The sequence below is a fragment of the Centruroides vittatus genome, unplaced genomic scaffold, assembly GCF_030686945.1.
Source record: "Centruroides vittatus isolate TY-2023 unplaced genomic scaffold, ASM3068694v2 scaffold_2342, whole genome shotgun sequence".
In the NCBI taxonomy this organism is placed as follows: domain Eukaryota; kingdom Metazoa; phylum Arthropoda; class Arachnida; order Scorpiones; family Buthidae; genus Centruroides; species Centruroides vittatus.
The window spans coordinates 876,122-892,378 of NW_027122688.1; the positions used below are offsets into that span (position 1 = coordinate 876,122).

Genomic DNA, 16,257 nt, shown 5'->3' on the forward strand with positions numbered 1-16,257 from the left:
AATCGACTTTCAATCGTCTTATCGGTTAAGAAATCGAATGACATAAGACGTGTGAGCTTTGGGTTGTTTCCGCTTCGTCATCCCTTTCCCGGGGAAAAGGGTTCAAAATCGACTTGAAATATTATTTTAATTAATTAAATGATTTAATTAATTTACTATCCCACTCCTCTTCGGATTCTCACCCAAGGATTTGTTTAAAAATATTAAATATTTATAAACTAAGAGCCCATTTTTAAATTTTATCTTGTTACCACCGATTGGCTGCCACGCGTCTACATACTTTTCTATTATTTTTCATCTATTAATTAATTCAAGACTACCGATTTAAAGATAGAGTATTTGTAAAATAATTCTCATTTTTACTTTTCCGGCTGTTATATATAATAAGGGGACAGTATGGCAATAAATCAAAAAAAATGATCGTTTACCCATATTTTTACACTTTGAGGCTCAGGACGCCTGAAAAAGTCAACAAATACAAAAAATTCGGAAATTTTCCGTATGTATGGATGTTAATGTGTGTAGGAGACAGGATTTTGTTCGTCCTGTTTGAAACTTAATAACTCTTAGAATTTTTATCCAAAATTTGTGAAATTCGGCAGGTTTGTTTATAGGGAGGATTTATTTTGTTAAATTTTATTGATAAAAGGTTGACCGGGTGGAGAGATACAGGGGATCGTGTGTGTCTCTACCAGGGTTGGCCAACAGTTTTTGCCCCCGGGCCGGATTGGAAAAAAAAATTCTTTCACGGTTCGAACGAAATATTAAAATTAAATCATGTTAATAACAGAACTTCTTGATGCATGCGCAATATCATTTTACAATGTGAGGGAACGTACAAGCAAATAAAAAAAAGCTTGATGGGCAGGCGGCGCTGTGCGTCACACGTCAGCGTAAACAGAGTGACGTGGCGGAATGGCAGATGAGTATCGATGAGTGTGGGTCTTTGGTTCTTCAAATATTTATAACAAACGGATACAAAAGTTTTAAATCTCTACAATGGAATTTTTTTAAAACACGAAGAAGAATCGAGAATCCATTCCACCAATTATTGGAAGTCAAGTAGCTAATTTTGAAAAATTAGTCGCGGGCCGTATGTTGGCCACCCCTAGTCTCCACGATGGTCGGACTTAATGACGATTCGGTTAATGTTACTCTTCGTGCCAAGATGGCGGCGCTTCGGTTAGGTTCGTTTCGTTTCCGTTAGATTAACTATATTTTTAGTAGACGTTTCCTTTTTTTTACTTTGTTCAAGAACTACTGTGAATCAATAACTAGTGACGTTAAACACACGGCGGCTCCCCTCCGGGAGGTCAGTCGGGAGCACGAACAGTCGGAAGAGCGGCCATCTTGGCACCAAGGATAACATTAACCGACGATTCTACTCGTTATTAGCATTTAAAACTTTTTTATAAAACATGTTTCTATTCTAAAAATTCAGCTTTTTGCCGTTTTATAAGAGTAAAAAATATAAAAAAATTTTTAATTAAACAAATATCATAATAGACGGTGCAATAAAATGCTGCCGAGAAACTTAAGCAACTCGCTGTTAGACATTTTTACCTTGGCAAATTATTACTCAGCCGGTTATCGAGTGACACGACCTACCACAGGCTACTATCCCGAAAACTATTAGATTGCCAAGTTATCGATGGCGGAAAAATACTCGAAAATCCATAGGAAATGAATTTGTACGATTTACTACCGAACATCGGCATTGATAGGGACGGCCGAATATCTGTCGCACGCAGGAGGCTAACGGTCCAACACCTTCCTGCCAGCCTGGTCATGAAAAAAGGCTCGCAGCTTTACTCCTGCCTTAAAGTTTTTTCACTGATATTGCTCGAAGGTATTCTAACGTTCGGCTAAATAATATGCGTGCGACGACTTTAAGGCACAAACTGTAGCTCCGAGCCTTTTCTGTGACCACGCTGGTTTGCTTAATTTATTACCACGGTGACATTCGCTTCGTCTTAAACTTTGTCGTAGTTGTGGTCCGCGTAATGTGCATTGTATTAGCGGGTTGTGTCTTACTGTCAAATCTGCTTCTGGTATTTTTATTGCAGAAACTTCTAAAGTTTCGTTTATATGGACGTTTTGGTAGAGTTTTGCTTTTCAGCCTGATTACGGTAGTTTTGATGGTATATTTTTCGCATTCTTTTGTCCATCGACGTAGACGGAATTTGGAAGGATGCAACCTTTCAACACTAAAGTTTCTATTCTCGATACTCACTGTTTTGTTCGAAATCAAAAGGCGAGTTTACGTTTAAAGTCTATTGCTCCGAACCAAGCAACAAAACGGATTAAAATTTTACACTTAGCCACTTACAGACTTAGCCCTTGTCAATACTGTTCTAAATGAGAGTGTTTCTGTCTACCCACTTTGCGTTTTTCTTTTTAGTTTTACTATCGACTAAATTTCGGCCATTAAATTATAGGAAAAATAATTGCGAATAATGTTATCCAGTAAAATACATAAATAAAAACACATTATACCGTGTTACTTATACGGTAAAGCGAAGTTTATTGATTAAATATTAATTAAAGAAGGCAATTATTGGTATCGTTAAATTCCTACAACAACGTACTAAAACGTGAAATTGTTAATTAGGTTAGAATCGGCTAAACTCGGAGACAGAAGATTACGTTTGCTACACGAATTGATAACGGGAATTAGAATAATTAAAATGTATACTTGGGAAAAAGCTTTTGCCAAAAATATCGAAGCGGCCAGAAGGTAAGGTAATGCTTCCATTTTAAACTAAGGTGAAAACGCAGCTTAATGTTTATATGGCCGTACGAAAGAAATGGTAAAATAATGACTAATTTTATTTTCTCGTTTTGTTTCTTTACAGAGCCGAAATGAATAGAATAAAAACATCGTTACTGTTATCGGGACCTCTATTTGCAGTGGGTTTCTTATTGTCGAAATCCTTTATATTCTTTCCATTTTTAACATTTTATTTAACGGGTGGGAAGATAACGGCCGGTCTAGTATTTATGACCGTTAGTTTAACTTTTAATATATATCGCTCGCTGTTTTTTGCACTACCTCAAGCCGTGAATCAGATCTCCGAAGCGCTTTTATCTATTAAAAGACTACAGGTTTGTACAAGAAAAGTTTACCTATCTTATACGATAATAAATTGTATTCTTAAGTATAAATGATTAGCGTGCAAACTTATCTAAATGAATATTTAAAAATTACGTTCGATTTCTTTACATAACGTATTGTAGACAACAAACAATTACACCCGATGCGGCTAGCGTAACCCTTGTTGGAGTCGACCGGAACGGCGGTGTAACGGACACTCGGATTAGTCACGAGAAATTAGCGAGGCTGGACCGGTTAGAACCTAACTCGTTCGTATAAATTTGCTGATATCTTTAGGATATTTGCAGTTTTTTAAAAAATTTTCTTTGGTATCGCCAACTAATAAGGAAGCGGCAAACTAGAAACATGAAATTCCGTATAAGAGTATCATTTCAAAGAATACAGCGGCCTAAGTCCAAAGTACTATATATATAGGCTATATTTCGTAGCAAAACTACTTATGTACTTTCTTTGTATGTTTTTAGTGTCCGTAAAAGATTCAACCTTGTCGCGAACAGTTTGAATTAATCACTTATATAATACTTAGAACATTTCTGCCATTACCTTACTCGAATGTTTTAAATTACTAAATATGAAGAGCACGTTTGCACGTTTGAGCAAACTCTCTCTTGAAATTACTAGAAAAAAAAGGTTTTAGATTAATCAAATATACAGTATATCGCTTACGCCAGTCTGGAAATTATCGGTATTTAATACCATTAAACAAACGCATTGTGTACATTTTAGGAATTTCGCGAATGGCTTCAAAATTAAAGAATGAATAATGAGAAACCGAGAAACAATGTACATATTTGAGGATTTGACAACAAAAAGCTATAAGATAGAATCTGTTATTCGATAAACGAGTCGGTTAAAATTCGTCCTTTGTCTTGGTTATTTTCCAGAACTTTTTGTTATTGGAAGAAAAAGAAGAGTCGTCGGAGACGTCCGATTGTGAAAAATCTTTAGATAAATGCGAAGTAAGGTTAGAAAGAATCAGCACGTCGTGGAATAAGGTAGGCAATTGTATTCTAACATTTCGTTCGTTCCTTGCAAATAATTACGTCTTTATATCTTTATCTTTTACTAAAAGTTAAAACTATTTTATTAATTAAGTTTTGATTCTCTTTCACAAACCAGTGTGAAAACTCGATCGTTACCATCCGTAGTTCCACCTATCGAGTCTTCTTCAATTTCAAACTTCGGTAGAAAACAATTAATTAACGTACTGTAAGTTCATCCGCATAGTCATCCGATAAATGCTTCATTTATTAGCTGCCACTGGTCAGTCGCTGCGGTTTTCTTGATAAATTCGGTGAAAGGGAACAATTTATGCTCGTTACGCTTATTTTACCAAAAGTAATTAAATCGCAAAATATCGCAGAAACACTTTACTTTGTTTACACGCATTTCGATAGAAACTATTTATAAAGTTTTAGTTGAAAGGTGAATAAAACTAAAATTTTTTCAGGATTCTGGCCTTGTCTTGCGAGATACGAGTCTGCATGCGACGTCTGGGGATTTAATAGTCGTGGTTGGACCCGTAGGATCCGGAAAAGTGAAGTGACTTTTTAAATATTAATATATTGCGTAGAATTTATACCTTTGTGATTTTAAATAATAACAATGGACTTCTTCCTATAATTGTTTATATATAGTACACAAATAATAAAACGGTTGACTTTTTCAATACGTACGACCCAGATTTTCCGATCGTCGGGAGTAGGATCTCTAGGAACAACAAAATTGAAATGTGCTAGAAATAAAATTTATTTGTACGATAAATTACGTACAAATAGTAAACAAATTACTTTTACAAGAATTAAGAAATTCTTGCAAAAACTAAAAATTTAAGAAGAAATTTTTCTTTATTTGAAAATAAAATTTTCCCATCGTGTTCGATAAATAATACCTAAACTTGTAGGAACCTTTGTTATATGACGTCCAATATTCGTTTTGCCATTGATTGTATCCGGCTTTGGCAGCAGTCTTTATTAATTTCTTACTAACTCTCTCTAATTGCTACACCCAACTCCTCATTTTTTGGAACGTTTGAAATGACGAGTTTTTTAAGTTTCCTCGACAGTTTTCAATAGATCTGTTAGTAAGTTACTTTAAACACCTAACTTGTTTTTCCTGTAACAAATTCTTTACCGTTCTCGAGTCGAAACCACTAGTCGATTATCGACTCGTGGTATGAGAAGTGCTCGATTATTTCTATTTAAACCTCTGCATTAACTCCGGCTATTGTTATCGGTATCTTCCTAGGATACGCAATTCCAAACCAACAAACTTGTAGGAAATTTAACGGACTTCAGTACTTGATCGTCGTTACAGTTTTCCAACGCGCGCCTCCAAACAAATTCGTCTTCGCAGTCACACCAGTTCCTATAAAAATTCTTGGATAGTCGCTAAATTCTACCCTTTTCTATTTCTCTGCCATTTTGTTTTTGTTTTTACCCGTACGTAACGGTTTCTTCATTATTCAGTCGTTAGCAGTCGCTTAGTTTTGGCTTAGCAAAACGTCACTTCCCAAGTCAATGTTGTACTGTTCTGTCAGAAAAATAAGCATTTCTCTACCTTCACTCGTTATTCATTTGTTTTGTAGTATTTTTACGATTTCTTATAAAAATATTTTACAGATTTTACAGACAATTAGCGGCTCTTGTGTTGGAATTTTTTTTACAGAGATCAGATAATACGGACTGAGCGTAACTGAACAATTTAACAACTTCTCGCCGCGATTTCCTCCCTTATAACATTGTAATAATTCTTCTTTCGTATCGTTACGCGGTTTTTCTTTATGGCCGTGATTTGAAACGTAAAATGACAGAAATGCTTTCATCCGCATTCCCCCAGTTACTTTAAAATGCGAATTTCTAACAGCGCTTGTAACAGAAGGTACAAAATCGTATCGAAAAATTACGTCCGAAGAACGACGCGAACGCGAAATTTTGTCTTCGAGTTGAAGAAAGAACTTGGTGATAAATTTTTATTTTTCCACACAAAGCTCGATTTTCATATAAATAATCTAACGATTGTACTTAATTTATCTTAAAAATAGATTTTATTCTTAGCATATTTTTTTTCAATTTTGTTGTTTTAGCTGTCGTACAACGTCGTATTCCGGGCGATCGAAATATTTCGAGTTGTCGTCTGCATTCATTTAACGCGAGTGATATTTTACTTTTTAAACTTAGTCGAAAGGTCTTACTGTACTTCCGTCTATTTATCTTCTAAACGCTCCAGAAATTAACTCGATCACGTAACAAACGATTGTAAGACACGCGCCGTTATATTTTCGGTTGCCCCGTGTGAAAGTTAACGCAAACCAAACTGAACACCATAGCTATTAACGTAGAATTTCTGAACGTATATATGTATACGGGATGGATGTAACTTAACAGGCCGAATTTAAAAAAATAATAATAATAAAAATAAAAAAATTGACAGAAATGATTAAATTATGCCTCGGCTTTCAAAATACACTCCTTCCTCATTTATACAAATTTCTGCACGGTCTGGTAATCTACCCATCCTTCATAAATGATATATCTGCAATGCTATTTAGTTATCTCCCGCTTTTCCAAAGTTCACCGAAATCGTCTCTCCCCCAAAAAAAATTTAATTTGAGGAACAGGAGCTCCCGACAATCCGGCTAGTACAAACTGATCAACTTCCCGTTCGTGAATATTTTCGTAGACATTAGAATGGACTCCCGTATTTGACATTATTATTGACGACCTCGTAATAATTAACATGTCTGAAATTACATAATTTAAAATTGCCTTGTACAACTTCGCTTATTTCCTAATTAGAGATTGGTCTATAGTTATTATTTTCGGCCTTGTAAAATGTTACGAGTCATTCTAACCGTTATTTCTTAGAAAACCAATAGTCGCTGGCTTACGGCAGTTATACGCACGCTACTGTTGAAAATGGTACTACAAACAAGCGGGCAAATCACCCAAGATCAATTACTGTTAATTAATAATAAATTTTCAAGTTATTCGTTTTTGTTTCAACAAAAAATCAGTAACGTTTCTTTTAATTTATCCACAACTTAGTCGAAATCTTATTTACCTGGCTTGTAATAAGTAGCCTACAAGTAAATGTAAAAGTTATTACATTAAACAGCAACCTCCTGTTTTTAGGTTTATATGAAATTACCACTATTTTTCATATAACAAAAATGTATAAGGCGTAGTTTTATTACGGTTTTTCTTTCTGAAACCTTTTAAAATTTATCGTTTTGAAAAATTTTGAATTTTGAATAATTAGTGACTTTTAGAAAATAAAATTATGTCAGGTTTTATTATACTTCATTTAAAACATCTTCGACTAACTTCGTAAATATATGTAATATCCATTCTTATGCTTCTTGTAAAGTAAAAAGTAAACATTTATCAATAAATGATGTATAAAGTTATTGGAGTGCAATTTGAAAAAGATGTAAACTTATAAATTTCCATTGTCGTTCGTTTGTTTGTCCTTAATATCGAGAACGAGTTAAAAAGACGAAAAACGAGACGAATATTGACTAGTTAAGGCGCAGCAGGTCCGCATTAACTATATAGGAATTTTCCGTGCCTACCGGAAATCACGTTATACAATTGAATTATGTTCTCCGAAAAAATGTTAGATAGATAACCGGCACGACTCTGCTAAAGGAAAAGTAAGATGCGTACGGGCGAGACGTATTTTAAATTATGATGCATATATTTGAAATTAAATAAGTGAAAAATATGATTAAGAATTGCAGCCCGGCATTGTGACCGTGTCACAAAAAATGTCTTTATTGTCTTTAAATCTCTAATTCTCTTTAATCTTTTATAAGTATTTTATAAATCTATGACTTTAAGAAAGAACTTTATGTGAGTCACATTTCCATTTTTCTTAAGTTTTAACTAATAACGATAATTATGTTATAAAAAAAACATGATTAAACTAAAATAATTTCGAAGTAATTGTGTTTTATTTGCAGACCTCCATGTTGCTGGCAATATTAGGAGAACTTCCGATATTGTCTGGTCGAATGAATATAAAAGGAAGGATCGCTTACGCTTCTCAAGAACCATGGATTTTTGGCGGAACCATTAGAGATAATATTCTATTTGGAAAAGATTATGACGAAATCGAGTATCGTAAAATATTACACGTTTCGGCATTAGAAAAGGTTTTTTTGTTTTTATTAAATTTTATTCGTTTTTTAAGCTTTAACTTTTATATATTATAAACAACTGTTTACAAACTGAATGATATACGACGAGCATTTCAGATCTTCTACTGTATTTCTCGACATCTTTCGCTTCCGGGTGTGTGTGTTTGATTTTCTTCCGGAAAGGAATCGAAGGGATGAAAGCAAAGCACTGTCTTCCTGTTTCAGCGGTGTTTCACTCTCTTTGCCATTTTTCGTTGATCTCCATTGTTAATTCTCTTTTGGTGTATGTGATCGGAACTCTCTCGTATGCTGGATGTGTTTTAAGGCTGCCTGCTTTTTTCGCCAGCTTGTTCCTGGCATGTCCCCTATGACTCGGGATCCAGCAGAACCGGATCTTTGTTATCCTTGCCAGCCTATTCCATTTCAGCTCCAAGTAAGATTGGTCTTTTCTTCTTTTCTAGTGTTTGAAGGCCGCTCTGCTGTCTGTGTAGAGCTTAATCGGGCTTTTGAAGTAATCTATGTTTTTTTAATGTATTCGGTAGCTTGGCAGATGGCCCACGTCTCCGTTTCCGTGCTGCTGCAGTAGTCCGCCAGTTTTAGCCTTTATTATTCATTATTACTATATCTGAGCCCGTTCCTCGCTCACTTCTCGACCTGTCCGCCTATATTATCCATTTAGTTTTTTCCCTATTTTGTCGTCAAAATTAATTTGTACTGTGTATTTGTTCACATAAGTCGTGGGATAGCCATTTCCTCTTAGGACTCTGCCTATTTTGTGTCCGGTCTGCTCTTGAACGCTCTTGGCTAGTTCTAAGGATATCTGTCTGTTTCTGTGGTTATGCATTCTTGTTTCCTGGACTCCAGGTGTTTTTCCTTGAGCTAAGTACCAGGTTATCACGTTGAGTTCTGTTTGTAGGTGGGGTGGTGTTAAGTCCGCAATGACCACGGCGGCACTAGTCGCTGCTGCTGTACGCCCTAAACATACCTTTTTTCTATTGCCAGTAGTTTTATGTATTTTTTCTTTATGGCCTGGCTCAAGACTGACACTGCATATAGTATTGCTGGTGGCCGCCTTATTTATAAGTCTATTCTTTCTAAAGTTCATTCTCCACATTTTCTGTGTATTTTTAAATGAGTTGAGGAATGTGTCGAATGTAAGATTCCACAGCCCGGGTCCATTCCTGTAACGGACTTAAAATTGCAAAAACGGTCGCGTACGGTCTTACAAAAATACCTTCGTAGGGTCTGTTGTTGGCTTGATAAATGTATACCCAGAATACCCAGAACTGAAAGCCGAGAGACCCGAAAACAAATAACCGGCCCGTTACCGGAAAGCTAATTCGCGGCAAATTAGGCATCGTAATTTAAAAACAGAAAGACCTACGGTTCAGAAAATTGGTGAGCCGAAAGCGTAACCGATTAGTAACCAGACACTATTTATCCGAAGATATCGGACTGGACGAGCCCGTCTTTCGAAACCCGCTGTAACGGCTCGAAGCGCGGCCAATAACCGTTTAATAAAAGTTGCGTAAAGTTTTAACGCGACGAGCAATATAAAATGACAGATAGAGACTATATATACCCAATATCAGTCGAAAAACAAGGATAAGACAGCAAAAAGGAGGTCCTTGACCGGTCATTGACCAACGCTTCCGGAGGTCATTGACTTATGGAGCGTTTGTCAATGACCTCCGGAACGACCGTTATAACTTCGCGGCCGTTTTAGATAATTATTACCAAAACGAATAAAAATTAAACGACTAATTTTAAGAAATCAAAATCGATATAAGTTGAAATTTAAATATCGAATTTTCCTGCCGCTTCTAGTTAGAAAATTAACGTTACAAAGTAGAAGGAAAGCTAAGCCTCACCGACCAGTGGGTTGCCGCGGTGCGGCCTTTCACTGGCCGTAAAATACCGGACGGCGGGTCCTAGGTCCACAAAAATTGGTGAGAAGGGGTATCGGCCGATCAGCAAACTTAAAATCCGTCACAGAAAACACAAAATCAAATAAATCTTTTTTAAAACTTTTACCGAAAACCATGAGGGCTCACACACGCACGTCTGTATCGAATCCCACCTATTCAATATACAAAAATGAAAGACATTTCAGTTATTCATATATCTTTCTATAACACTTGTCACACTGCTGGCGCTGTGAGTGGTCAACGTGTTGTCTCGTTTCTGCAACGCCGTGATGGCGAAGACAAATTTCTTGTTAGTTTCACGACATTGTACAAATGTCGAAAACACTTTTTCCATGCATAAAATGAACGAAACTCGGAAAATAGCAGAGTTTAAATCTTACCGGATCGGGCAACCTTCGTTTACAGACGTCAATAGGCAAAGCCGCGTCGATCGTGAACGTCGTATGCCCGGAGGTCAAGTCGTAAACGACTGCGGGTATTGTGACCTATGCAGAAACATATGAAGCCAAAACTTTAAAGAAGGCCGGTAGTCTCCATCGCCGAAACGTTTGTCACCGATAGAAAAGTGTCAGGTTCTACCTCAGTTACGCACTCGGGATTTACTGTTCGGGATCCGAGTTGAACGGATAAAAAATTTTTGTACGAGATCGATAAAATTTCCACCCGATGTGACTGCTAATTCATAAGTAGTATAGAAATAAAAGATACTATAGAATATAAATTTTAAAAAATGAATCTTAACTAGGAAAAGGTGTCTAAGAATTTTTCTACTTTTTGCTTTCCTTTTAGTTTGGAGGAAGTCGGTCGGATTCCTTTGCCCAATGTTCTACACCACGTTAGAGAATCTTGAACTCTGAAATCTTTCTTCCTTATGTCTGCCTTCTCGACAACTTGTTATTGCTTTGTCAATTACTCTGTTGTTCCGCTGACGGATTTTGCAATTTGTCAGATATATAGAAAAAGAATTTTTACTCGTGGTTTTCGATAGTTACTTTCTAACCGAGGCAGGTGCATATAATACAAATGAAAGTTCGTAGCAATCTACACGTATAGTTTTTACTTCTGTTTAATAAATAAAGGTAACAGGTCACTTCTGCGGATTTCCTTTGACTTTACAATTGTACATTACTATTCTTTGCCTACGACACCACCAGCACTCTTTTAAAACTTTTGTAGAAGAAATCAAAAGTAATTTTCTTATTTATTTGCAAAATGATTTACCTATTATTTTAGTTCATTCGTTTTGTTTTAACTAGTTTTTCAATTTGTGTTTAATAATGATTTGTATTTTCAAAGGACGTAAAACAATTTCCTGATGGAGATCTAACATTCGTCGGCGAAAGAGGAGAAGCGATGAGTGGTGGACAAAAGGCGAGGATAAATTTAGCCAGGTCAGTTATTGGCATCGATTATTTATATATTAGTTATTGACAATGGGTGAAGGAAGACGTTGTACGTTTGCAGAGCCTTATATTTGGATGCGGATATCTATATTCTGGACGATCCACTCAGTGCCGTCGATGCTCCCGTTGCGAAACATATATTTGAAAAGTAAACGTTACTTCTCTGTTTACAAAACGTTTGCGTTTGCTTATTAATAGAAAATACTTTGTTAACAGGTGCATAATGGGACATTTGAAAAATAAAATTAGGATATTGGCCACGCATCAAGTACGATTCACAAAACAGGCTACGAAAATTGTTGCATTAAAAGAGGTATGTATACACTCGGCCGTTTGCACACGAACGGCGAAGAAAAGTGTATCTGTGCCATGGATATACGTATCGACGATCAGGCATGCACTGTACAGTACATTTTGCTACGTTGATAATGGCTTAAAATTAATGTTTTGTTAACAAAAGTAAATAATTAATTATCTTTTATCGTGTACGGCTACATTTCTTTGATGAATAGAAAGTATTTCTCGTTAATCTAATACGAAATTTGAATAATCTAACCTTTGTAATTAATGTAAAATATATGTAGGCCTATATTGTTCTTTAAATCTTGTATAATCTTCGCGAATCTTCAAACGGCAGAGATTTCTCGCAATAAATAACATATATTTTACAGAGAAATATTCAAAATATAGCATATATTTATCAATTCGACTTTTAATATAAATTTTTAAATATTTTATGTTCGGTTTTTTAATTTTTTATTTTACTTAGGGGAAATGTAAAAGCGTGGGAGATTACCAACATTTGTCGAGAATAGGGATAAATTTAGGGCAAAACGAGAATGACGACGAGGTTTCGTATTCAACAGAAACAGAATTTTCCAATGAAGAAATGAGTAACTTTTCGCAGACCTATAATGAAATTTCAACAAGAATGCCATGCAATGACGACCAGGTAAAGTTATTGTTGTCGAAAGTTTATATTTTATCATAACCGTTTTTAGATTATCTCGTAATTATTACATTGATGTAAGAATTACACAAAAATAACATCGTTATTTATATTGATATAAATCGTATCTTCTTTAGAAAAATTCAATCGATCAATATACATTTATGCAGTGCCGGATTTAACAATCAAAGGCCCGTGGGCACAAATTCGGCGGGGGCCCCCTTTAAGAGTAGGCAAATTTGATGATTTAGAAAATTTACACAAAATACTGTACTTTCAATTAGATTTGAACTAGGAAGTTGAAAATTTCATTTAAAAATAAGGTTATCGTAAACATACATATATTTTATTGTGTAAAACTAATTATTTTAATTTAATTGAAAAATACCTATGCAAAATTTTTTCCCGGGTTTGGTTTTCTCTGTCTGTGGCTCTCGTGATTAGGCTACACTGGGCTGTCGCGGTAATAGAAAAAAAAGATTATGTTTAAACATAGTTTTGTGGGGGCCTTGGGCATCGCCCCAAATGCCCTTACGTAAATCCGGCCCCGCGTTTATGTGATATTATGTAGGAATATTTATTTTGTAGCGAAATAACCCGAGGGTAGGAAAATATAATTTTTCTTACATCTTCTTGCGTGTTTTTAATAACTTATCATCATTATCGAAAATATGCGAAAGACTATGCGAATATGAACATTTAAATTAAGTGCGAAAACATTCAGAGATGAGGGAGCTCAGACGGTTCTATTGAAGAGAAAATGGCTTCATTCGTTCAAAGTAAAAATATAGCACCATCGGAAATTTGTAGTTTTTCATCGGGGTTTCATCGGTAAATTAAAGCGGCAGTTGCTAGTTCTGTTTTTTTTTTTTTTTTTTTTCCAACTCTTTCCGCTCTGCGATCGCTAAGAGGTCCTCTTTTAAATTTGGTTTCGGCTAGACCCACAATAGGACGGCCGGGTGGGTGGTGACGGACGGGGTCGACGTACCCGAACGGATAACCCCGCGAAAAATTCTTGAGGATTTTCCGACCCGTTCGGAATCAATCCCGGGTTCCGAGAGCGGTAGCCGCCACCTCGACCGCTCGGCCATCCGGCCATCCGCTAATTCTGTTTTAATAACAAACACTACCGTCAATTATATCTAACATTTTAAGAGTGATCGACCAACTAAAGCCGAATATTAATCGGGCTAGATATGGCTATAATATTAGTAATTTATAAAACACTTTGGCACTAGAGTTAGGCGTTAGGCTCCATCTCTTAATAAATTTAATAATTATAATTTTAATTTAAATAATTTACAAGTACTGGAAGAAAAGAATCGGCCCGGAGCGGGACTAGCCCGATTCATATTCGGCTTTAGTTGGGCGATTGCTTTAAAATATGTCGGGTTTGATGATGATGTTTATTTATATTTTAAGAGTGTTTCGAATTTAAGGCAGCGGCACCCATACTTTGCCACGGATTTGGCTGGCAAACGTATTTGACACGTCTCCAATAATAGATACAAAATATTTATCGCCCGGTACCAATGACCGGTACGAAATTTGGCTCTCCAATCGTTGATTTAAAATGTAAATACGAATGTAAAGATAATATAGCTACGAGTACTGTACTACATATTCAGACACCATAGAGTTTAGAGAGAGAGAAAAGAACATACTCTAACGTTTTCGTAAAATCACCAGTACATCATTATTCGTATAAAGTTGTCCGAGTCGAACCTTTGTTGTACTCTTGAGAAATTCTGAATACCGTTTCTTTCTTCTGCAGGGTATAAATGAAGAAAAGATGCCAAACGACCAAAGAGAACATAAAGGGAAAGGATTAAGTATTAAAACGACTTTTATAAATCCATTGAAATTTTATTTGGATGCCGGAATGGGAAAGATTCTCCAACTGATTTTAATTTTCTTGTTTATCCTCAATCAATGTCTGACCAATGGCAACGACTATTACCTCGCCAAATGGTATCCGTCTAATATAAATGCCGTAGGGACTGCAGTAGACTCTCCTTGCCTTCAGTCCGTTCGGCGTCAACTATTGGTTATCACCACCAGTTTTTGACGTCGCGAGACAAACCCGTATTTCTGTCTGTACCGAATTCCGCTTTAAAATGTCCGGTTAAAGGTTATCGTTAACTATTTCCTACCTCTTAGTATATACAAAGTGTACTGAGTAATATTGAATGATTTCCATATTCTTTCCTGTTACTAAAACTGCGTAATAACCATTAAGACCGAGTGGGAGATATTAAAGAGAGTCTACCGTAAGTTGATAGTAATACTCAAATAAAATGCGTACGTTAATTGAAATTTTCTATCTTCGTGATATTTTAGATTTTTCTATAATTTTATAATTTTTGTATAAATCTTAGATTAAGACTAACTACTCTTATAAATTCTATTTATATTCTTACGAGAGGTTATTGAATAATAGAAATAAAATTGTATTATAATAACTTAACACGTTATTTGACTGTTGCAAGGAGTAGCCAGAATCGCCGAAATATAAATAAAACGTTGGAGGAATTGTCAGCGAATGGGACGATAGACTGGGAGATAGTCGAAGGTCGTATAAACAAGTCCGCCGTTTTCATTTATTCGGGACTGTTCTGCGGTTCGATCGTTCTAAGTTTACTCTCTTCGGTGACATTCTTAGTCCTGTCCTGTAGATCCTCGATAAACGTTCACAACAACACGCTCCGTTCCATGATCCAAAGTCAAATATCGTTTATCGAAAATAATTCCATAGGTGAGTACACGGCTTACTCGGCGGAAATAATAACTCGGACTAGTAATAAATAGCCGCGTAACACTAGGAATGCCCGAAATCGGAGCACGACACCGTGGCAATCGCCGCGCCTATGAACGTCGACGTACTGCGCAAACCGCATAAAATGGCGTTACCGTCTTTGCCGGATAGATTTCATTATTTAATTCGCGGCTTTAAATTCCCCTTTTTATTTCCGTCAAAAATTAATCCACGTTTTCTTAATTAACCGGAAGTTAATTCTATAAAAGAAATAAAGCAGGTAAGCGTTTCTTTTGCGGGCCATCACCCGTAATCCGCTATATTTTACACTGTCCGCATTTTGTATATCTGATATAACGGTTTTTCGGACATCGGACAAATCCGCTTTTAATGTTGAAAGATATCTGTACGAGCGAAAAAGTATTGTTAAGATGTTATTTTCTCAAAATACTAAGTACGAAGAATATAAGGTTACGGCCAGACAGAGGCTACTTTTCTGCCTGTACTTGAAAAGATGGCCTCTGTTCTCCGGCTGTTTACAAGACTACCTTACAACATGTTTGTGGCCATATTTCCAATAACCTTGGTGCTTTTATTCGACCCTGGCATTTTTGGGTAAAATCAACCACGGTTGTTATCCGACAGAGTTCTTCGGCATTCGGAATTTTTCGAACTGCAAGGATTTCGGTTATTTTCGAAGAATTGTTCGGAAAAACGAACGAGTTTTCGCCGGTTCGAAGTTGGCATCTTCATTGTAATCCGAACTGTTTTTATTCCCGCTAGATTCTTTCTGTACTTTTTTGTTTGTTAGCACCCAGGAGTCTCTCAACTATGAAAAATTACCGTGGTGGTTCGCCCGGATTCGATCCTCGCTTTAATCCCTCCGAGGAAGAGAAAAATGTTCCCCGCTTCGACTTTAGGTTTTCCTGTTCTCCTCGCCTTGTTCAAATCCGCTTTTCTCTACACT

At 36.1% G+C, this 16,257-nt stretch overlaps 1 protein-coding gene across 1 annotated transcript in view; it reads left to right on the forward strand.

Moving 5' to 3' along the window:
* LOC136987499 (ATP-binding cassette subfamily C member 4-like) overlaps nt 1–16,257 on the forward strand; it is a 39,936-nt gene that overhangs the window by 5,359 nt on the left and 18,320 nt on the right. The window contains exons 6-16 of the mRNA XM_067285231.1: nt 2,612–2,737; nt 2,856–3,105; nt 4,000–4,110; nt 4,566–4,652; nt 8,079–8,270; nt 11,480–11,574; nt 11,648–11,734; nt 11,803–11,899; nt 12,356–12,538; nt 14,310–14,506; nt 15,025–15,290. Coding sequence (XP_067141332.1) covers nt 2,612–2,737; nt 2,856–3,105; nt 4,000–4,110; nt 4,566–4,652; nt 8,079–8,270; nt 11,480–11,574; nt 11,648–11,734; nt 11,803–11,899; nt 12,356–12,538; nt 14,310–14,506; nt 15,025–15,290 — 1,691 coding nt within the window. The remainder of the gene's footprint in view (nt 1–2,611; nt 2,738–2,855; nt 3,106–3,999; nt 4,111–4,565; nt 4,653–8,078; nt 8,271–11,479; nt 11,575–11,647; nt 11,735–11,802; nt 11,900–12,355; nt 12,539–14,309; nt 14,507–15,024; nt 15,291–16,257) is intronic.